Source organism: Eleginops maclovinus, chromosome 17, assembly GCF_036324505.1.
Source record: "Eleginops maclovinus isolate JMC-PN-2008 ecotype Puerto Natales chromosome 17, JC_Emac_rtc_rv5, whole genome shotgun sequence".
NCBI classification, from domain to species: Eukaryota; Metazoa; Chordata; class Actinopteri; order Perciformes; family Eleginopidae; genus Eleginops; species Eleginops maclovinus.
The window spans coordinates 15411352-15435175 of NC_086365.1; the positions used below are offsets into that span (position 1 = coordinate 15411352).

Here is a 23824-nt window from a genome sequence, read left to right on the forward strand (position 1 = left end):
TGGTTCGTGGAGGGCAGAATGGAAACCTCATTTGGCTGACAAATGAGATCCTGTGACCCTAGATTGCGAGCCTTTACCTCAGCACAAGGTTGGCATGGAAGTCTGGGATAACCCTTCATTTACATGCAAATAAGCAGAGGATGGAAAATATGGAAATAAAGAAGTGGCTGGGAGGACCTTGATTGGGACAGTTACCAAGAACAAACTCACTCAAATCACCTGAGGTCAGTTTGGTTCGTTTCTATTGTCACTTTTCTAAAAACCAGACCAGAGTTCTTGGCTGTGTAAAAGATATAGTAAACAACTTTAAAGGCTGATATCAGATGTCTGAAAACAAATCAGGATGTGCCGCCGGATGCATTGATTGTCTGAATAAGTTACAGTTCTGTCTGCCAACCAGTGTCCTGTTTCTCCTTCTGGCCTTGGAGAGAGTGGTGGAAAGTGGTATCAGATACCAGGGCAGAGGAGGCTGCAGACATGCAACATATATGAGATACATCGTGCCTTCATAACCTTCAGCATCCATCCGTTTGAATTCATTTTTAAGTACAATAAGCAGTATTTTATTCCTGTACAGTATTTCATTTAACATTCTATTTTAAGCTCATTTTATTCTATTTTAGATGTATACACTTTATTTATTACAGATTTACCTGCACATCGGTCCCTTGCAACATTCTCTTGCACTATTTTACTTCAATTTCTTCTTGCACTATTATTTTTATTGTTTATATCTTGTATGATGCATTGTTGAAGGAGCCTGGGACTCAAGACTTTCATTGGCATTGCTGCACTGTAGCTGCTGTGCATACGACAATAAAACCTTTGAATCGTTGGATGTTTGAGGATGGTGCAGGTGGGCACAACAGATGGGGAATTGGGACAAGACAAGCAACACATCACAGCCAAACAGATGTCTTTCAAATGCACTACTTCTAGCATAAATCTCCCAGATACAGTGTGGCTGCAGGACACTATTAAGCACATTTCTGCTGCATAGCACATCGCGTCCCTGATTAAGCACGGGAAGCTAACGTTACACACATGTACCAAAATAAAGATTATTCCTGAATATGTTCACACTAAGATGCATGGGAACTGTTTGGAGATGAAGCAGCTGCTACACCTAACATTTAGCAACCAGGTTTATTACATAATAGTACGCAATGCCCAACTGCAGAGTCACCGCTGTCTACCATGGACGTATAAAGAGAACCCCGTTCATTTCTATGAAAGCTGCTCAGTGGCGAATGAAGAGCAAAAGTACCCGTATGTGGGCCCACTGAGCATGCGCAGTTGAGTTTTTCCTAATGACCCGCCTCCTATCTCCCGTATGTCAAATGAATGGAGAGGGAAAATCTGGATCCAGCTTTTGGCGCATTTTACAACTTTTGAGACCCTAATGATTCAAAGTGTTCGTACTAGGCAGTTTCACTAGCTAAAAAAATTATCCTCTCATTTATAGACGTCTCTTTCCTCAATGAAAGTCAATGGGGGAAAGTATTTTTGGGCCCCGTGGCGTCACTGGAGGTGTAGTACCACTGTTTGGCCACTACGTAAAATATGCATCAACGTCCAGCGCACTTCCTAGGGTTTTTCTGCCAACTGGCGAATTAGCAATTAAGCTAACTGCATTTAATCACAACATTAACATGTAGTGGAAAGGCAGTGTTGAATTTATGTTGTATTTTTTTCTTACCTTTGTTGGTTGTGGTGTCCCGGTAGGTTTCCTGAGAGTCTCGGTAGATAAAGCAGTTGTAAATATCCAGGAGGTTCGTCTGTCTGCTAACTGTAGGCTAGTTACTGTTTATTACAAACGTTAGATATGTACTGCTTCAGTTGGTGGTAGAATAGCTTCCTCTTCAGCCAAACGGAGACTCAATTAAACTTTAGACAGTTAACATTAACTTCACAGTAAAAGATATTCTTTCTACCAGCTGTTGACCACAGATATACAGTCAACTTGTTAGCTGCCTGCCTGATTCTGTCATGGGTTTGGTTTGACTGGAGTAGTGTCAAAGCAACCAGAATGCATTGTACTTCCTGTTGGACATTTCAAAATAAAAGCATCACACAAAAACAACTACATATTTGTCATGGTTTCATCTTTATTTGTTTGAATTAAAAGTATAATACATAATAATAATAATAATAATAATAATAATAATAATAATAATAATAATATTTATATAGCACTTTTCCCAGTGCTTAAAGACGCTTCACAACAAAAATACAAGACAATTATTCATGTTTTTATTTTTATACTTATGTATTTATTTGTTTGTTTATTTATTGATGATTGATTTTTCAAATATATTTATTAACATTTATTCACAACGTTGTATTGTATTTTAGCGCTATGTTTGTATATTTTAAGATAAGATAAGAATAAGTGCTACCTTATAAAAAATCTTCTCTGTGCAGACCATGTCTTCACTTTTCTAAAAACAAATTCTGTGATCGGTTTTGTTTATCGTTGTTTTTGCTTTTCCGGGGATCAGGATGGATGTTACATTGGAATCAAATATAAAAAATATACATCTAAAATAAAAGTATATTAATAAATAAAGGAAGATTATCAAGATGTAAAGAACAGCATGAGAAATAACAATGTATGGCTTCTGTAGTGTCCTTGACTAAGTATAAGATAAGGCTTATTTTCTTAAAATAAATCGGAAAAATAATTAAAAAGTGTATAATTTCAAGCTATTCCTTAACTTGCTGTTATTTTTCCTTTTGACCATATTATTATTATATTATTATTATTATTATTATTATTATTATTATTATTATTATTATTATTATTATTATTATTATTTTAATTCAATTGGAAGTAGTAGTACTTAATAGTAACGACGCTTCAACCTGACTTTACTTTGAAGGCCAGGCACTCAACTTCCTGTCTGTGATTTATAAACATGGCAGCTTGACGCAACAACAGGCTCGTCCTCCTCTGCTCAGTGATCATCTGATCTGCCTGACTGGACAGCACATCGCAAACATGTGATGTGGACATGAACTGTTTATTTATAAAGGATGTGGGCCAGTCCACTTTCGCTGCAAACACAGTCCAATTCAATTTTCTAACATAGATAACTCAATTATGTCATGTATCATTTTACATGTTTCTATAATGATATTTGTCTTGGCCGTCTTCAGAATTATGAATGATTATACAACATCACAACAATATCATGTGTAGTGTGCTTCTCCATGTCTGCGAGTTGTGGTAAAATCGTAATTGTAGGCTGGTGTGTGGTGTGATCCTACAATAGACGTTCTTCACATTGTATTCGCTCCTTTTATATTAGAATAACACTGAAATACCTGCTGGTTTATTAACTGTACCGCTGTGTCAAGTGCATGCATGCTTTGGTAAAGGGTGACATCCTGTGGCTGCTGGAGGTTTAGCTTCAGTGCCGTGTGATGGGACATGGAGAACATCTAGAGGCACACATCAGTAACTGCAATGTTGTCCATGCCTTCTGTTTCTTATTAAAAAACGGTTTTGCACAAGGTTGTACACATAGGATCCTTGTGCAAAATTCAGATTATTGTCTGTTTAATTAGTCTGAAATGAATGTTTTTCAATTATGGATCTTAGAGCATCCAAGTGTCAGTAATAAAAGTGAGGAGGGGATTGTTTTTCCACTGGCATGCAAGTCTATTAAAACATGCAGGGCAGACATAGTATAAATATTGGAACTAGTATTCAAAATGATAGGAAGTGTATTAATAATGGTAGCTAGTACAGAGAAAAACACAGGACGTAAGACACCACTTTTCCTGTTAACTGTTTCCGGTGTGGTTCACACCGCTTGTGTCAAACTAACCAACTAAACCAGGGGGGGCTACGCTACACTATTTAGACCCTCTTTTGTCCACAAACCCATCTTTAAGTAGGGTGGAACGCGGTTGGTTTTCACATTTTGAAATGTAGTTTCTCAGAGGGTGCTGTTAAAATAATGTGGTACTCAAAATGAGGGTCAGAGGTCACCTCACACAGGAGTGAGACACTTGATTTTAAGGTGGGAGGAGTTATAAATATCCAACTCCACCATGGGGGTTTCTTTCCTACTTTTGTCAGTCTGTGTCTTTGTTCCCACCTGACAAAAACAAGTCCATTAAACTTTGAACAAAAGATGTATTATGTTGACCTTCTCAGCGATTCAAATAAAGTAAAATGGTGACCACTTAGTCAAAATTTCTCGATTTTTCATCACCTGTCCATTATGGCAATTGTGTTACATAAATCAGGCACATCTGACAGGGAGTGTTTGCTATAATACATATTTAATATACTTACTATTTTATAGTAGTAGTACCCCCATGTCACTGTCTATGTTAGTTATGATGTGACCTTCTGAGTGGTCTGTCCTTCCTCAGGGTTTGAGTGACAGCTCCTCTCTCCTCTGTTTGTTTCCCCCACACAGCCTCTCGTTTCCCATCATGCTCAGCGATCACCACCACCAAGATGGCCGAAGCGATGGAGGAATATGAGAAAGAAGCTGGCTGCGTCCCTATTCTCCATCCCGAGGTGAGTTTCATGCACTTCACACTGCCACACGGACACATGAACACCCAAAAAACACACAAAGCACGTCTGTGTGTGCGTGGCTGTGGGATTTAGCCGTGCTTTTTTCCGAAACTCCCGATGCCCCCTGCAAAAAGCACCGGTGGGGGGGTTGGCAGGAAGCTAACGATGCTAACGATGCTAATGCTAGCCCTTCTTCTTCTTCTGCTGCTGCAAAGCAAAAACCACACGCTGTGCAGATGATGCTGTTCTGGTAACACGGTGGTGTTTTCTGCAGCAGGAGCCAGGACTGTAAGCCGTGTGTGTTTACTTGTGTTATGGAAAACAGGAGTGGTATTGATGCTTAATCCTTGCAGTCATACGACGTTAGCTTTGTAGCTAAACAGAGCTGCTGCTGCTGCTGGTGTAGCTGCATCAGAACCAGGATCCCTTTATTATGAAAGGTAGAGTCACAGCAGGTAAAGAGAGGCATGCATTAATAGAGAGGGAGCTAACATAGTATGCCTTTCCTTGCACACTTAATGTAAGTAATATATTAGTTTGACATGTGTCAGCTGTTATTTGGCCCTTCATAGTGTTTACTTGACACATTTGCCTACAGATTTTTACATTTCACGGGCAACTTGTACATATTTTACTTTCTAGTTCTGTCTTATTGTTTATTTTGAGATATTTTTATTGTATATTTGCTTATTTTCTTTAAAATGAAGTGCATCGCTTGTCTTAACATGCTGTTGTACCGACAAAATGTCCCAATTCGGGATCAATAAGGTATATCTTATATTAAATATCGAGAAGAAAACACGTTAGCTTTGTAGATAAACAGAGCCATGTGAATTAGGGTGAAGTGTGTATGGTTTTATTAAGCTGGGGTGTCTGGTAATTGGTGATAATAGGTAAAAATGAACAGCTACATATCTAATAATGATTAAATATTCATATAAGTGTTACATTTTGTACTGGCCCTCAGCTAGCTAACCTACAGCTGGTCCACTTCAGAGCCAGAATCCCTTGATTCGTCCCACAGAGGGGAAATGTACATTGTTACAGCAATAGTAAAGAGCCAAATATAGCTTAATATCAATGAAAAAGCATGCATTAAATGACTCGATTCACAATCAACCTAATACACATCCAGTACCAGTAACAGTATTTAAAAAGAAATAAGCGCAGGGTGTGTAAAGTAGTGTGACAGTATTAAAAGTGGAAGTATATATTGCACAGTTACTTACAGATGTATTACAGGAGTTTAGTGGTTTAATTAAGGGATTGTCATTAATGGTATTGTCATTTAGTATAGTCGTTTCTGTCATTTATGGGGTTGTTAATGTGTTGTTATACGAGTAGTCTGAACAGTAAACCCATTTGTCTGAAAACAAATCAGTAAAAGACAGTGTGGTTGTTGCCATAGTTATTCAATGACTTTAGAAAAATCCATATCAACAATGTTGGCCAATAACAGAAGTCTTTGATATTCTCCTTTTTATCTAGCTCGCTTTAACGTGTAGATGTATTTGAGCCCATGATACCCATCTTTATCATTCACAGCAATGACCATAGCTTCGACTGTGACATTACATGAGGATAGGTTACATAACCAGCTTAATAACACATCATCATCTGCTGTTGTTAGCATTATCATGAACCTGAGTAAGGCTGCAGAAATGTTAAATACTCAACAGGTTAACTCAATATACTCGACCACTATTGGCTAATCAATTAAACATTACAGCGTTTTCATGTCAATGTGATGTAAAGCCTTTCAAAAGTGTGGAGATCCAGTTTTATTTCCCATTTTAAATTGACCATCGTAGGGTTTTGGACTTGACACCTTTTTCTTACAGTTCCCTGACTTTTATTTTACATCATGTGCCATGGACTGTGTTTACTCTGTTCTGGATGTATGCACAGCTAAATATCTTGGCTCTGTGTGTAGGTAGGTAGGTTTTGCATATTGAATAAAGCCGGGTTAACTGTCCGCAGGTAATCTAATCAGGAAGCACCCACAGTCAATTGCATCATTTGCTAGCTTTTATTTCTGGCAGAGCTGTTCGGCTTGCTGTCGTGTGAAGGTCATATTTGTTTTACCTGCATCAGGGAGTGGTTGGGATGCTTCCAGGTGCGCTAGTTAGTAAGTACAGGTGATTGTGTTGAAGATCTCGTAGCCATTTTCGCTGGTGATGACCATAACGTTTTGATTTATGAACTGAATATAAAAGCCTCTGCTAATATGGAACATCATCCACCAATAGATAAGCTTCTATTGAGGTGTTGGATCCTAGATCACAAGTCACCCCATAATTGGAAAACGAACCAGACAATTGAGGACTGGTTTGTAATTGAATACTAGTCTTTGTTGCATAGGAGGTCTGTTGAGTTCATTTTGAGATTATGAGCTGCTTCTCTTTCTATTTTGCCAAGGGAAATCTAATACCACCCATTAATCAATGACCAGTTTCTCCACTATTCATAGGGAGCAGTTTTTCTAGTTGTTGGTTCCTGTTTTGAGGCAGGTATAAAGAGGACTGCTTGAAAGTGAACGAGGATGTGCATGCATGTTTTCTCTTCGTAGAGCTGGTGTTTGCACAGGCTGCTGAAATCGTGCATGCCAGCCTTTCTTTACCCGGCCAAAGATGTTCTTTTTGTGGAAATATTCTCCATTTTTATGCCTTTGCTGTTAATAGAAGACCTCCATTGTGGCGGGTCACCAGCTTTAGTCGATTATCATAGCTAGTTATCACGAAATATATTGCCATGTCATTTTCTATTCAATATTATGGATGAATACGAGGCACTCGGTATTTTAATATCCTTAATAAATGACCGGTTTGGCTTGTCATAGTCTTAAAAGCACAGTCGTAAAATGAATAGCGTGTCCATTTTATCCAAGAGTCCGAGGTGGTGTTAGTGTGCCAGCATGCATAATAACACCACCCTGAAACTGAAGCACATACATTGGTTTTAGTCTATTTTTACTGTGCTTTTCCGACTGTTTTCTTCCTCGTTCTTCCTCAGCAGCGTGCAAAATGTAACAGGCCAAACTATTTGTCTTACAACATTTTGACGTCACTAAACTAATCAAACACAACTTAATTGAATGACTTGTTTATCTCAGTGACAGCAACTTCCCTCGGTTAGTTTCAGCTCTTATTTAGAAGGTCAGTATGGGACCGTGTGTGTGTCCGGGTGACGGAGGCTAATTGTGGTTTCCGTGATGTTACTATGGCGGCTAATTGAATATGAGCTGAAGCCGTCACATCTGTGTCCCTGATTAGATCGACAGGACTCAACAAGCCTGTCCTTGGATTTGCACTGGAGCCTTTATTTCTAATCCTGTAGTCAATTATTGGACCGAATCACCTGTAGGCCATCACCTGTAGTCTATTCAATCCTCTCCATATTGTACTTTAAGGGTGGCTTGGCTCTCTCAATACGTTATTGTCCCAGACGAGTCAATTATTCCATTTTTAACGACCCTTAAACCCGTCAAAGCAGTGACTAATACCGCTAACGATGCCTCAATCACTGCAGGGCAATCAGTGGAGTAATTACACCCGTGTGGAGAAGTCAAACAGCCCTTGTGTACACACACACACACCTGTGTTAAGTCTCTCAGGTGTTTCTCCTTTGTCGTCTGAATTGACCTCCTCCTCAGGACTCTGTGGGAATTGTCAACACAATGTAAGATGCCCAGCTAAAATCTTGAAGGAATGAGTCAACAAACCCACCTTTTTGCACCGGGGGAAGGTGTAAAAACAGACCTGGTTCAGCGTTTACTGTCTTATATTGCTGGGATTGCCTAAATCTTTATTATCTATCAAACCCTTGTAGTTAGTCTTTACAATTCTGCCTTTTCCTGTCATGTGATGAAATATGAGGTGCTTTGATTTCAGTTATCTCATGTAAAAGGCTTGGCTTTAAGATTATACACAGAGACTATACATTTAGGTATTTATGGCTGCAACTAATGACTGTTTTACTTGACTTTGCTTCATCTTTAGGACATGTATGTGCTTGTCTGACCTACACTCTTCAACCTTAAGCTATTCAATGCACTTGAATACATATAATAAATACATTCACCCTAAAAAAACCACATTTTTCAAGAGATCTTTTGCATTAGAATGTACAGAAACGATGAGTTGCTTATCAAAAAAGGTGTTTATTATCCATCTTTTGACTTATAAATCAATACTGGGTCATTGCATTCATTGTGTTGCATCATGAGGGTCTTATAAAGCAGCTCAACTAATGTTTAGCTCTTTCTGTCTTCAGGAAATCAAACCCCAGAGTCATTACAACCACGGCTACAGTGAGACCACTGTGAGCCGTAAGAACCATGTGGACGACTACAGCACCTGGGACATCGTCAAAGCCACGCAGTGAGTGGGACACACGTTGTGGACTTTGTCCGGCATGTGGTTTGTAAAGTAACCTCGGGGAAATGATTCATGAATTGGGTTTGATGTAGTGTGTTACAGACACTATAAAGAAGGTGTGTCCAGGCAACATGTTGATGGCTTTCTCTTAGATGCTGCTCTGAATTTAGGAAACGTTAATCTTCCCTTCTGCAACCGGTTTAATCCACATCGACATCCATGCACTTCAGTACGATAAAGGAGCAGTTTGGGGTTAAGCATCTTGACTGTAAGGACACTTGGGGATCAAATAGCTCTCCCTAGATGCTCATTTAACCCCCTGTGTCACTAAAGTAAACAGTGTATCTCCTCTCTGATTCAGATCCCCTATTAACATTTTTCTTTTTAGGCAAATGTGACGTTGTTATGTTAATCCTGGCCCAAAACAATCACAATATTCTCAGAATAATCATCAAAATACGCTTAAACCTGCACTGAAATGCATTATACTAAATTAAATAATCATTTTGCATCACAGAGGACACATCTTTTAAGCTCTTGCATAAATAAGAGTTAAAAATAAGCATCATTGTGTAATTTCTGTAATGGATTGTGAGAGCCAGACGGGTCTTGAATCACACTTTCTTAAAACAAATATATAAAAGGGACCTCCAGGGCAGCGTGTTTACTTATTGATGTCAGTGGTTTTTCTGATTCAGCATGTGCATAAAACAGTAATGAAAAGCTCAGAAATGATGAGAGGATTTTGATTGTGATGTCTGGGATGTTACATTTAATTTAACTCCATATTTATCTTGTTTTGATTTAGAAATATCTGCTTAAAGACGGCCGTTGTGTTGCTTCTTGTGTCTGTTTGTGTCTCGTGTTTTTCACCTTTTTAATTACCTTGCATTTAATCCCTCTTCTCCCCTCAGGTACGGCATCTTCGAGCGCTGCAGGGAGCTGGTGGAGGCGGGCTTCGATGTCCGGCAGCCAGACAAAGAAAACGTAACGCTTCTCCATTGGGCCGCCATCAACAACAGGATAGATCTGGTCAAGTGAGTCCAACCCTGGTGCTGGCAGAACCACAGAGGTTGTGTTATTATTGGCAGCTCATTTAGATTTAGTTTGACTCATCACAGGAAAACGCTGGTTCGTTTTAGATGCAATTTAGTCACCTTTCTCCTTCCTAGTGTAATATAGGAGATGCTTCAGTCTAGACATGATGGCTGTGTGTGTGTGTGTGTGTGTGCAGGTACTACATATCTAAGGGAGCCGTCGTGGACCAGCTGGGAGGAGACCTGAACTCCACTCCTCTGCACTGGGCCACCAGGTAACCCCTTCATACTGAACATACAGTCTATGGGTCACAGCACCTCCTTTTTGACTTGATGGTCACCTGACACCCTCTCTCCCACGCAGACGGGGGGCATGCAGCGCTTGCCCTCCTTAATTATTAATTGAGTCGCCTGCCACTGACCTTTAAAGCCCCCCCCTCCCACCCCCTGACCAGCTGTTCAGACTTTCAGAGTGCTGCTCACCTTTCAAAGCCTCAGTGTCCTGTGGGGAGGTTAACAGAGCAGAAATACTTTTGTACTTTTATTTACTCGAGAAAATTGTGTTTTTCCATTTTAGGATAAAGTTGGATCGAAAAGGATGAAATGAAACAAAAAATGTATATAAATAATAAGTCAATATACTGGATGCAGCAAAAGCATGATAAGAACAAACAGGGAGTCAGGCAGCATCATATCATGTGCAAATATAGCAGTTTAATAGCATAGGGTTAATTATACCGGATCTTTGGACTGTTGATTAAACATTAAGCATTCTGCAGCAAAAGGAGGCATCGAGCACCTCCACACTGAGCATCGAGTTGATTTTAAAATGCATTATTAAGTGTTTGACGCTGGAATGAGATGTGATGTGCTCTGCTCCTCAGACAAGGCCATCTATCCATGGTGGTGCAGCTCATGAAGTACGGCTCGGACCCCTCTTTGATCGACGGCGAGGGCTGCAGCTGCGTGCATCTGGCCGCACAGTTCGGACACACCTCCATCGTGGCTTACCTCATCGCCAAAGGACAGGTAGGAAACACCAACACCAAGGGTCATCATCACCTCATTGTCTATAGTGTGTTTTTTTACTTATGCATGTGGAAGAAGCCCGTGATTATGCTAGTGCTAGCGGAGCTCCTAATAAAGGAGAAACACTGAAGAAAGTAGACCCTTAATACACCAAATATAGTCCTTTTTACATTCAGAGTTTTCCTGTTTTACAAGATACATTTAGAGTATTCACTGTCATCTGTCAAGGATATTGTTTTAAAGCAGTTATTACATCATACTTCATTTCTTTAGTGTTTGTGTGATTTGGGTGCAGCATGTTGTACCAGTGCCCTCCACCAGGGGGTGCCCTACTGCTTCTCTTTTCCACCTCTTCTGATTTTCTGTTTCCTCTTCATCAGGATGTAGACATGATGGATCAGAACGGCATGACTCCTCTGATGTGGGCGGCGTACAGGACACACAGGTGTGTGTGTGTGTGTGTGTGTGTGTGTGTGTGTGTGTGTGTGTGTGTGTGTGTGTGTGTGTGTGTGTGTGTGTGTGTGTGTGTGTGTGTGTGTGTGTGTGTGTGTGTGTGTGTGTGTGTGTGTGTGTGTGTGTGTGTGTGTGTGTGTGTGTGTGTGTGTGTGTGTGTGTGTGTGTGTGCACTGTTGCTATGCAGCTCTGGGAAGAAAAAATAGTGACATAATTAAATGAAGTGTTTTACTGATTTTACCCTGAGGATGATCCTGTTTCTCTTCTTGACTGTATTTGTTGTTCCTCAGTGTGGATCCGACCCGGCTGCTGCTGACCTTCAACGTGTCGGTCAATCTGGGCGACAAATATCACAAGAACACGGCGCTGCACTGGGCCGTGCTGGCTGGAAACACCACGGTCATCAGCCTGCTGCTGGACGCCAACGCTAACGTTGATGCACAGAACATCAAGGTAACCAAGCGCGGTCACATGACTTCACGTCCCACCGCTAAGCTAAAGGTGGCTAATGTTGGGCTATAAAGGAACTATAGCACGGTCACATGACTTCACGTCACCACTGCTAAGCTAAAGGCGGCTAATGTTGGGCTATAGAGGAACTACAGCACGGTCACATGACTTCACATCACCACCGCTAAGCTAAAGGTGGCTAATGTTGGGCTATAAAGGAACTACAGCGCGGTCACATGACTTCACATCACCACCGCTAAGCTAAAGACGGCTAACGTTGGGCTATAAAGGAACTACAGCACGGTCACATGACTTCACGTCACCACCGCTAAGCTAAGCAAGCTAAAGGCGGCTAATGTTGGGCTATAAAGGAACTACAGCACGGTCACATGACTTCACGTCACCACTGCTAAGCTAAAGGCGGCTAATGTTGGGCTATAAAGGAACTACAGCACGGTCACATGACTTCACGTCACCACCGCTAAGCTAAAGGCGGCTAACGTTGGGCACGATGTTGGAAATGCAGAGTTTTTTTGGTATTTATCATCTTGTTTTGTGTTGTTTTTTAGGGCGAAACGCCGCTAGATCTCGCCAAGCAGAGGAAGAATGTTTGGATGATCAATCACTTACAGGAGGCGCGGCAGGCCAAAGGCTACGACAGCCCGTCCTACCTGAAGAGACTGAAAATGGACAAGGTACGCTGCAGCGCTTCTATTTAAAAGTCATCCACTAGTTCAGAAAAGGAAGTCCAATTAGGGCTGTGTGATGCATCCTTTCAATAATACGTCAATATCTTAAGTCTGATTTTGTTTCATGCATAACGTGTTATATCTGTGTTAACTCTGCTTGAATGTGTTGTTGTCTCTTCTCTTCTCTGCTGGGATGTAATTAGTTAAAAAAGGTAAACAAATGAGTTCATTTGCAATCAAAAAAAATACCGCGCTCTGTGGTTCCTGTAGTCCAGATCCCAGCGCTGTAGTTAGCAGAGCTTCCCAGTCCATTTGTAGAAAACATCCCACCTGCTTTGCCTGCTGCCTACCTTCCTCCTTATGTCTCCACAGCTGAGAGAGGGTAGAAAAATGTGCTTTAAAAAAGACATGTGGTTGAACAACCTCATAAGAACATAGTGACATCACAAAGTGGGCAAAATCTGATCAGGTTTTTACAGAGATGTCTCAGGATCAATAGAGAGAGGGTCTCCTAACACAGATGGGACACATAGTCATGTATGAAAGACAAGATTCTGCATAATAGGGGACCTTTGAACTAATAACAACAATCCCAATACCAGTCTGCACCCCAAAAAAAGGCTTCTGAAAATGTGTGCTGTATCCGATCATGCAGTAAATACATGTTTCTGATCATGATTCATTACACTGGCTGAAGTATAGGACATATTTCTACTTTTAAAACAGATTTGAGTAACAGCTTTAAAAAGTCTCACTCCTCCCTTTACAAAAAGTCTCATCTGTGTTTCCCTTCTTGTCTTGTTTGGTCTCATCCATCTTTATTTATCCATCAATCCCCATTCTGTTCCCCCACCTCTCTCCTGTAAATCCCACCTTCCTTTGTTCCTCTCACCCCCTTTTTTTTGCTGTCCATACCCATCTGTGTGTCCTCCTCCCTCTGCAGGAGTTCAGGCAGAAGGTGATGCTGGGAACGCCCTTCCTGGTCATCTGGTTGGTGGGTTTCATCGCGGACCTGGACATTGACTCGTGGCTCATCAAGGGCCTGATGTACGCCGGGGTCTGGATCACCGTGCAGTTCCTCTCCAAGTACGTCCATTTTACTTGTTGTATTTTGTTATTATTTATTCTATGTTATTATATTTTGTGTATAACTCCTGTCTCTCTCTCTGCAGGGCTTTCTTCGACCACTCCATGCACAGCGCTCTCCCTCTGGGTATTTATCTGGCCACCAAGTTCTGGATGTACGCCACCTGGTTCTACTGGTTCTGGAACGATATCCTTTTGTCTGTTTGCTTAAAAAATGTCACATCTGGGCAATTATCTTTCGCTTGCTTCGACTCGGAAGAGGAAGAAAGCGATATTTTTGCAAAAACCAATCAGTATTTCTGGTAATTGAACTTATCAATTAGATGTGCTGACCACACAAACATACAGAGTATATATTATATATAGTATAGTGTACATTGAATATACACAGTCTCTGCACATACACCGGGTTATTGCACATTTGTGAGTAGAATAAGTTATACAGTTCAATGCTGCAGGAGAAGCTGTTCCCTCCGTCTTCCTTAACCTCGCTGCACATCTCCCCTTCGCCACCGTCCACGTTCCCTTCCTGATAAACAGCCTGTTTCTGTTCTACAACTTTGGCAAATCCTGGAAGTCTGACCCGGGGATTATCAAAGCGTCAGAGGAGCAGAAGAAGAAGGTAAGAGTGACTGAAGCTTGACTGGATAGATCTCTGACCCTCATTACCCGCCCTAATGTGGGACACCAGAGGCCCTGCTTCCTCCCGGACCCCGATGGAGAGCTATATTTACCCTGCATTGTGTGCAGGACTCACCGCTCCATCAAAGCCTTTCAAAGCCTGTGTGTTTACTTGATTTGCACGCTGATGTAATGTGCTGTAAAAGTAAACACAGAGGAAGAAAACAAAGCTTGTTTTTTGCACATTAGCTGCTCCTACACCTCAAGTATGCTGTCTTATAAACAGAGAACTAATGAGTGAATCGACGTGTGAGTGAGCCAGTGTGATCATCCAGCTGGAAATCCTGGGCTGTCAGGGGCTTTGGTTGCTCTTTGTTCATTCATTCCTCTGAAAAGTCTCTCTTTAATCCTGCTTTTGTTTTTTCTGTGCATCCCTCCAGACAATTGTGGAGCTGGCAGAGACAGGCAGCCTGGATCTGAGTATATTCTGCAGTACCTGCTTGGTAAATAAACTCCTCGCTCAAAATATGAAACATACGGAGTGAAAAAAGCCAGAATAAATCCACTGTTCCTCCTCCTGTGATTGTTTCCCCTGCAGATACGGAAGCCCATCAGGTCCAAACACTGCGCCGTGTGCAACCGTTGCATCGCCAAGTTCGACCACCACTGCCCCTGGGTGGGGAACTGTGTTGGTACGTCACCTCCGGACCAACAGCTGCTTTCTGTTTCACTTCCCAAGACCTTTCATTGTGTTTCATCAGCTCCATATTCCACTTTAGGGAGCAGCGCTTGTCCTGACGAGGCTCTGCTCTCAATTTATCCAGCTATAAAAACAAGTTGAAGGAAGTGCTTGAGGTCTGAGATCGCTTAGAGGACTTTAAAGATTACACATGACTTTAGATTTGTTCGTGCATTTCAAATCCTTTCACGCATTTAGACCTTTTTTAGGTGAATTTCTATAATGTTTTCAGGGACAAATTCGAGAAACAATGACACACAACATGACAAGATGCTGGCAAAAAGGAAACACAAGTTGTAAGGGAACCTGTGTGTGTGTGTCCAGTATGGTCAGATGGTGTATGTTTGGGGAAGGAAGCACTTGGTTTTAAACCCAGGAGTTCAGGAAGAAGCTTTAAAGGTGTGCAAACAAATTGGGATCAGAGGCTGGAAACGTTCTGAAGAAGTTCTGAGATATGGTCGCTGCTTCCTTCCTTTGTTTCCTTTTGATGTAATAGTTTTACTCTCAGTTGAGATGACTTGTGTTGATCACGTTTCCTTGATTTCCTTTCTTTCTCTAACTGAAACCCTTGTGTTTTCTCCTCCACAGGAAGTGGAAATCACCGCTACTTCATGGGTTATCTGTTCTTCCTGCTCTTGATGATCTGCTGGATGATCTACGGCTGCATTTCCTGTGAGTAGAAACCTTCTCAAACCTCTCATCTCACCTCCTCGTTGTGTTCCTCCGCTTAACTCTCCTCTGGTGTCCTCAGACTGGAGGATCCACTGCGCCACCAGTTACGCTAAGGATGGTTTCTGGCTCTACCTGACCCAGATCGCCTCCTGCTCCCCCTGGATGTTCTGGATGTTCCTCAACAGCATCTTCCACTTCATGTGGGTCGCCGTGCTCATCATGTGTCAGCTCTACCAGGTGTGGATCTACATTTCGTACAGAGTGTTGGCTATAAAGACAGAATGTGTGTGTGTGTGTGTGTGTGTGTGTGTGTGTGTGTGTGTATAAAAATCCAACTCTCTGCTTCCTCCTCCTTCAGATCGCAGCTCTGGGAATCACTACCAACGAGAGGATGAACGCCCGGAGATACAAGCACTTTAAAGTCACAGCCACGTCCATCGAAAGCCCCTTCAAGTAAGGGAGCTAACTTTTTATGCACACGTTATATATATATATAAGATACATGCCCTGAACTGTTGGTACATCCTGAAACCACACACAGGGATTTTAGCTGTAGAGGGCAAAATCATATTTGAATAAACAGATAATAAACTCAGTGAACCCGTTAGTGAATTGTACGCAGAGCAAGTCCAGACAAGAATCTCCGTTTTATGCATTTATTTCCATGATCGATACACAATGAACACAATTTCCTATTGATTCCCTTTCTGTTCCTTTCCTCTGGCTCTCCTTTCTTGCCTGAATAACCCTGGTAAAAAAACGTGTGCCTGCTGGTGCTCTATTCCCCCCCCACCACCACCACCACCTGTCTCCAATATATACAATTACACCAGGTGTCCAAACGTGCCTTCAAAATAAAAGCCTGAAAACTACTAGAATAAATGTGATATACATATATAGCTCCAACATGAGCCTTTGCAGCCCATTTACATGCACTAAAACCTACATAACACACCATAGTAAGGCCTCTTTTGCACCAAACTGGTTCCGCTTGAAGCACCGTTCTTGTGCTTATGTGGTTCTAGCGCCACTTGTGTTTCCACCGCTCAGAGCCCCAGTGGAGCTGCGTCATTGCGCTGAGTGGGCCCAGCTAAGAACTGGTTTTCGAGTGCTTAGATCCGCTGCGGTGGAAACACTAAGAACCAGAGCTTAATCAGTCTCTAGCTCGGAAGCGGCCCTGGAACCGGTATTGTGGAAAAGGGCATTTAAGGAGAGATCGAAGGGGAAATCCCGCAATCAGCTATATAAACAATATTGTTCTGACTCTGACGCCCCTCTCTCTCCGCCCTGCAGCCACGGATGCATCCGGAACCTGATCGACTTCTTCGAGGTGCGCTGCTGCGGCCTGATCCGGCCCGTGGCGGTGGACTGGACCTCTCAGTACACAATAGAGTACGACCAGACGTCCGGTTCCGGCTACCAGCTGGTGTAGAAGAGGAAGAAGAAGAGGAAGAAGAAGAGGAATAACTGATTTGGGATCGATGCCGGGAGCGCTTGCTTTGTTCGAAACCATCTCTCCCTCACCGATCAAAAAGACTTAGTTAAAAAAAATCAGCCAAGACTAGCATGCTGTTACAGGGCAACACCACCACCCCCTCCCTCTCCTCCTTCTACTACTATTACTACTATTGTACAACATCATTACTGTACCTCCACTTGCTCCCCCCCCCACCACCACCACCTCCTCCCGATGCCCTTTGGACGGTGCGTTGCTGCCAGGCAGGAGAGGAGGGAGGAAACCACGGAAAAGTAAAAGCTGTTTTATCCCGGAGGCTTAAAAAGCGGCAGTATCACCCTGACCCCCCCCCCCCCCATCCAGCCCCCCCCCTGTCCTTATTCTTATTTATGGTGTCCCTGTTGATGTGCCCTGTATGTATGTGTTGAGGAAAAAGGATAAGGCGTCCAGAGAAGGATTTTGTTTTTTAAATCAGGAATTTGTTTTTAAGGATGATAGAGATAAGGGAATGTCTTTTTTAATCCTCTTGATTATTTTTGCACCGGGTTTGCCAACATCTCATCAGAGAGGGGGGGGGGGGGGAGTGTTGGGTTACAGACGGAGCTGCTGGAGGACGGGTTTCCTTCAGTCCTTCAGCAGCTCTATAGTGAGGGAGAGAAAACCCCTACAGACAATGTGACACAGGAATATTTATTTGATATGTATTTATACGTTTAGTCGCCATCATTTTTACATTTCACACTTTCTTTTTAAGCGTAGTATGATTTTACGCTGTCGGACGTGGAAGGAAGGTTACCATTAAACAAAACTTTATTGACAGGTACAGCGAGCGTATTTATTAGCACGAGTTTACAGGACGGTTCATTCCATGTGTGTTTCTCTCTCAGAAAGAAGTCTTATTTTTGAGTGTGTGTGTGTGTGTGTGTGTGTGTGTTTGTCTTTTGTCTTGCCTAAAACTTTGCACTGATCTTTTTTTGTTTATTTTTTTTGTTTTTTTGTTCGGCTGTTACTGAACACCAGGGCCCAGCGGCGCCGCTTCACAGGACGCTTCCATTGTTTACAAAGGACATGCCCTGCCCCCTTTTTAACCCCCCCCCCCCCCCCATCACTTCCTGTCAGCAGCAGCAGAAGCAGCAGGATGGACTGAAGAGGATGTGTGCACCTGTACTTAAATCTCTCTGTAACTGTTTTCCTTTTCGTCAGTGTTAGTTTCGAGGTGCTCCTGGATTATTTTTTTACTTTGTTTTTTAGTTTGCCAGCACTGTGACCCCGGAGATGTGGAGAACCCCAAAGATGTATGATACAAACGCATAGTAGGGGTCCCCGGTACATGGAAACTGGAGGATGCTAGCTTTCAAGTGTTGCACAACTAGCATTAATTAGCATATGCTGACAATGGCTGAAGTTTGCTTGGCTGATTTGCACAATTTTGGAGGTGGTTTTTGGGGGTTTATTGAGGTTGCCGAGTCCATTTATGATATTTTCAGGATCAAAAATGGCAGAAAGTGGTCATATTTGTACTGGTTTTGACTACCATGAGTTGTGTTGCGACCATTGGATACAGAGAACAAAAGATCTGTCCAATCCGAATGATCCAGAGTCCAATCAAGCTTCAAAATCGACCCAAAATGCATCAGAACCAGCAGACCGGGTGTACAAATAAGGCCTTTTTCTGGTTCAAGCTACCACTGCTTATCTTGAAATGTAAAAAATGGTCTCAGCATCCTCAATAACCTCCAAAACCACTCCAACATTGTCCAAATCCACCAATCCATTTTTTAGCTATTGTCTGCATATGCTAATTGCGCAACATCCTGCAGTTTCTGTGTGCTGGAGACCCCCTGCTATGCATTTCTATGATAACACTTTGGGGTACTCAACACTTCTGGGTGCACAACAGGACTCGTAAGAGCTGGCAGACTACTGGGGGATTTCTTCAAACCAAACTGAGAGAAGAAGAAGTGACTCCGGGTGTATGGCTGTAGCTTTTAGTGGCGTCCCACACTGCTGTCTATAGGACCCCCCCCCCCCCTTTCCTCTGCGGAAAATCACTCTGCATGTTCGACGCTCGGGACGGCTGGGCTCTCGCTGTCCGACCCCCCCCCCCCCCCCCCATAGTCATGGCCATGGTGACAGCCCGGCGAGCCACGTGTCTGTATATAGTGAATGTTGAGTATCAAGTACTTTTCTGCATACCGTTCTTTTACGTCTTGTTTTCTTTTTAAAAATCTCAAATCCAGTGTGTTTCTTAGTGGGATTTTTTTCCTTCCAGCCCTCATGTACAAGTGTGTGATATATCTGAATGTTCCATGCTTGTGTAGTCCATCCTTACAGGGTTTTTTATTTTAAAATTCCTACGTTATATATATATATATCGCTGGGTTTGTTATACCACTGGATGTACAAATTGTAAAGCAAAGACACTAGAGAACTAAGGCCGATTTTTGTTTCCGTTGGTTTTCTAAACAGCTGTGTTCATGCAATAGTTTTAAGTATACAAAGGGAGGTTATATTACAGTTAGGCCTCCGGAAATTATTGGGCCTCATGTTTGCATCATCATGGAGGATTCTTCATCATGTCACTCTGGATAACCAAACACTGATGTCATTTCTGAGCTTGTTTATGTGCTTTAAAAAGGTCACATGGTTTCATATCAGCACCAGTACCCGACCACGTGGGTTGTGACGAGGCCTCTTCAGCGACGGGCTTGTTTTTGTTTGTTACCGGGCAGAGTTCAGCACTCGCAGCTCATCCAGGACACAAACTCAGTCCTCACTAGTTCTTCCAGCAGCCTGAACCCCCTCCCCGCCCCCCTCCTCTCTCACCCCAATCATGTGGGAATAATAAAAAAGAAGTAAAATATACAAAAAAAAAAGTTAAGCACATAATCATCTCCAGTGCCTCTCTGCCCACCTTCAGACATCACTGTAACTCCGCTTCAGATGTAAACATATGGGCATGGTTCAGTTTTAATGGCTTTAATAATAAAATACAGTCAAATGTGGAGAGTGTGTGTTCATGTTTTTATTTGAGCACCTACTGGGAACAAGGGAGGAAACACAGGAGGAAGAAGCTGGGTTTTGTTCACGATGGAGACAGGAATCTGAGGGGTGGATCGTCTTCACTGGGCGTGGACCAGAGCACCGGCTCCCTGGCCGTAACCGAACCCTTTAGGACCGAAGTTCTTAGCGTAGCACGCTGCAGAGGAAAGAGAGGATAATAAACATTGACCATCTGCAGACTGCATTGTTCCTGAACTGTCTCCTTACATTAACAAGCAGTAGACCTGTAGACCAACAATGAAACACAGAACGCCTACAGAACAGAACAGCTGACAGAGAGAGAGAAAGGCTGATCCTTTACAACAAACACAACATGCTGTTTTAGGTTTTACTAGCACTGTTACCCTGCTAGTGATCCCAACTTCTATAAATGTGACAGTAGTCTAATTTGTTTTATGTAACCGTTAGGAAATACAGATCGATATCCTGAACACCCGTTATGTGATCTGGGGTTTGTAAAGAGCTTCGGTTTCGTCACATCCCAACATAAGCAGCTGCTGTTGAGTCAGGATGTTACAAACCCAGCAGAGACATTCCTCCTCATCAGACCAAGGTCTCTCCGTGACATGCAGCAAAAACATCTGCTGACGTCTGGTTCTGTTTAACCAGAGGACGGGGAGGAGGGAGGAGGACAGGAAGCGGCTCCTCTATCTCTCTGCACGCCACAGTAACTGCATGTATGCATGTGTCCCACCTTTGCAGTAGATCTCTCCGTCCTTCTCGGTCTGCGTGGTCGACTCCAGGCTCTTGCCACACTTTGCACAGCGGAAGCAGTTCTTATGCCACGGCTACGAGGAGAAAGGGAGGGTCAAGTCACACCTTCATGCTAAATATGCATTCATTTGCAGACAGGGAGAGATGTTATGTTTGTGGTTATGTACAGATGGTAACAGCTGATGTTTCCTCCAGACATTTCATCCTCGTTGAACACATCACAGGTTAGAATAGCAAGCTCTCAGCCCTGGATCAGCTGCAGTACAACAGCTAATCAGGGGAGGAAACGCACTTAAATAAAACAATCTGTGCTCCCTGTGGACAGGTTAGAGAGACTGAGACTCCATGCAATACATCTCAAACCTTAATCTACTGTAAATGGATCTGCAGGAACTGTCACCTTGCCCGCCCCCATGATCTTCTCCGCCGCGTACACAGAGTCTCCGCACCGGGCGCACTTCTCCGAGCCGCCAAACTTCTGGCGAACTTGGACGGGTTGGGGTTGGTGGTGGGTCTGTGGGTGTGTGTCCTGGGAGAAAAAGACAACAACAATGCATTTGTCATAAGAGTGATTATAGAGTCACACTTAAAGCATTAGCCTACAGAACAGAACATCTGATCCACGCAGAGTTTTGAAAAGAAGTTCCAATTTTATCTAAAAAGTGAAGATTTTAAAAAGAAGTTGAAAATAATCCAGAAATTTGAAAAGAAAAGTCAGATCTTTTGGAATAAAATGCAAACAAGTCGTTATTTTGCACGACAAGATCCAGGGGAAGCTCGGCGTTCCATTTTCAGAATAAAAGTGAACCTCTCTGTACCTTGATTGTCTGAAAACGGCACTGGGTACTGTGTGTATTTCTTCCTCATGAAACCTAGCAAACAAAGCTCCTGTGTCGGTGGCGGAGCGAACAGGTCACCCTGCAGCGCTGCTTATCGGAGGGTGACTGCCAGTGGCCCCTGAATGAGGCCCTTTGTGGCACCCAGAGCCGCTTACATAATGAACTCTTTCATAACAGTCATCAGCTGAGCTCCGAGGACTCATACAGGGAGCTGTGTGTGTGTGTGTGTGTGTGTGTGAGCAGAGACTCTACTGTACAGGTGGGTGTTAGCCCAGCCTGTTGGATCAGTAGCAGCCGCACAGCAGGGGTTCACAGAGAGGAAGACAATGTGTGTGGTTCAGCGAAGCAGAGGAGGGTTTTATACACCGTCTGCACTGCAAGGTTTGCTTTCACTCCCAGGGCGTACTGCCTATCACTGGGCAGAAGCATCTGGAAGTTAGTAACTACTATAGTAGATCAATTTTCCCATTGGATTTCGGTATAGTGCAGAAAATAAGGTCTGCAGTTTGTCTGTTGTATTTTACAGTTTCATCCCTCTGCGTTTCGACTTCCTGTCTTTGCCTGTCCTGGCCTTATTAGTCCCACCTGTTCCCTATCAGCCGTGCAATCAACCTGACCTCCTGCACACCTGCTCTTTGTCTTTGATGGAGTCTGGTCTGTTGTGTTTGGGAGGTTCTGTACCGCTCAGCTTTGCCTCGCCCGGACCGGATCGGATCGAGCCACAGATAACAGGTATTTCTTTCCTGTCATGTTTATATGTTTGGTGCTACTGAGGGATCTTATTTGTCGTCTGTTCAGTGGATGCTGTTTTCATTGTTTGTTTCAGTGAGAAAAGGAGCTATTCTTCAGGTGATTCTTTGCAGACAAAGTTCCTGCTGTCTTCTTGTTCAACTAAAAACCTGCCCCTCTCTCTACACTCAGTCATGCACTCTTTTCCTTCCCCTCTTTCTGCTCCTTCATTCTGCTAGAGGTTAGTTATTCATAAAACCCCCAAATTATGGAAACGGTAGCTCCTACTACACTCAATATTCCTGCTTCAGGACGTCATAGTTAAAGGTTTCTGCATCCTTAAGAGTTGAACGCTTTCTGTGACTGGAAACATCCCACTGGAGGCCGATGTTCTCCAGCTGCAGCAGAATTAAATGTATGGAAATAGGAATTGGGACGATCAGAAGGGAGTATTTAGAGACAAAATCACTGGCCTGTGGGTGCTACATCCCTGCATACAGCATCCTGTAGCTCAAAACCTTGGTATACTATTAAAAACGACTGACTTCTGAGTACACAGCGTAGTTTATCAGCTCCATTTTGGCTGAAATGGCCCTCTTACTCTTGCTGTTTGATGCCCAGCCGCTCCCCCCGGTCCATGTTGAGGGTCCCGGCCCCCTGTCCGTATCCGTAGCCTTTGGGGCCGTACTTCTTCCCGTAGCAGGACTTGCAGTAGATCTCCGTGTCGTGGATAGCCAGCGTGGTGCTGTCCAAGCCCTTCCTGCACACCACTGAGGAGGAAGAGGTCAGGGAAACAAAGTGAAGCTTTAATTCTCTATCAAATCTTCTCAGAGGAAAGAACAATTAAAGGCTGCTGAAAACACGCATGTGAAACTACCAAAGTAATTCAAGTGTGTAAGTAATAGTAGTTAATATACAAAGGTATTCAGGTATGAGTTTACCGTTTAATTCATGCAGTTTTTATACAGATTTCATCACATTTGTCTCAGTTCGTCTGGTGCTGTCATGATAAGTCCTTTGGTCGGATGATGCACTGATCCAGAAATAATTGAGATCCAGGATATTACTGTCATTTTAAGACTATTATTCCCCTGATATAATGTTGATATGAGAGCAGAGAGCAAATAAACCCTTTTAAAAAGAGCTTTAGATACTTAAGAATATCCCGGTTTGTGTGTTTATTTGTGCAACTGTAGCATCGTCTTACGTTTGTCTTCAGTTGCTTTAACTTTGATATAAACACCCTTTACTCCCCTCTCGTGCACAGTGGACCGGAGGAGTACAAATAGAATGAATCAAGCTTCTGAAGAGCCCAGTCACTGAACACACACACA

The 23824-nt window shown here is 42.8% G+C and overlaps 3 protein-coding genes across 3 annotated transcripts in view; 1 reads left to right on the plus strand and 2 right to left on the minus strand.

The window, feature by feature from the left end:
- The window catches only part of osbpl8 (oxysterol binding protein-like 8), a 49270-nt gene extending 47276 nt beyond the window's left edge, over positions 1–1994 (minus strand). The window contains 1 exon segment of the mRNA XM_063905088.1: positions 1700–1994. The gene's annotated coding sequence lies outside the window, so the exon portion shown is untranslated.
- Positions 1–20162, plus strand: zdhhc17 (zinc finger DHHC-type palmitoyltransferase 17). Its single transcript, XM_063905089.1, has 18 exons — positions 1–224; positions 4434–4537; positions 8810–8916; positions 9828–9950; positions 10148–10225; positions 10835–10979; positions 11360–11424; positions 11723–11885; positions 12452–12577; positions 13515–13657; positions 13744–13844; positions 14155–14279; positions 14719–14781; positions 14877–14970; positions 15606–15689; positions 15769–15926; positions 16048–16142; positions 16983–20162. Exons 2-18 carry the CDS (start codon positions 4475–4477, stop codon positions 17119–17121), a joined length of 1872 nt encoding a protein of 623 aa, XP_063761159.1. The 5' UTR covers positions 1–224; positions 4434–4474; the 3' UTR covers positions 17122–20162.
- Positions 20151–23824, minus strand: part of csrp2 (cysteine and glycine-rich protein 2) — a 7900-nt gene continuing 4226 nt past the window's right edge. The window contains 5 exon segments of the mRNA XM_063905090.1: positions 20151–20344; positions 20903–20996; positions 21323–21405; positions 21408–21451; positions 23092–23260. Coding sequence (XP_063761160.1) covers positions 20268–20344; positions 20903–20996; positions 21323–21405; positions 21408–21451; positions 23092–23260 — 467 coding nt within the window. The 3' untranslated portion in view covers positions 20151–20267.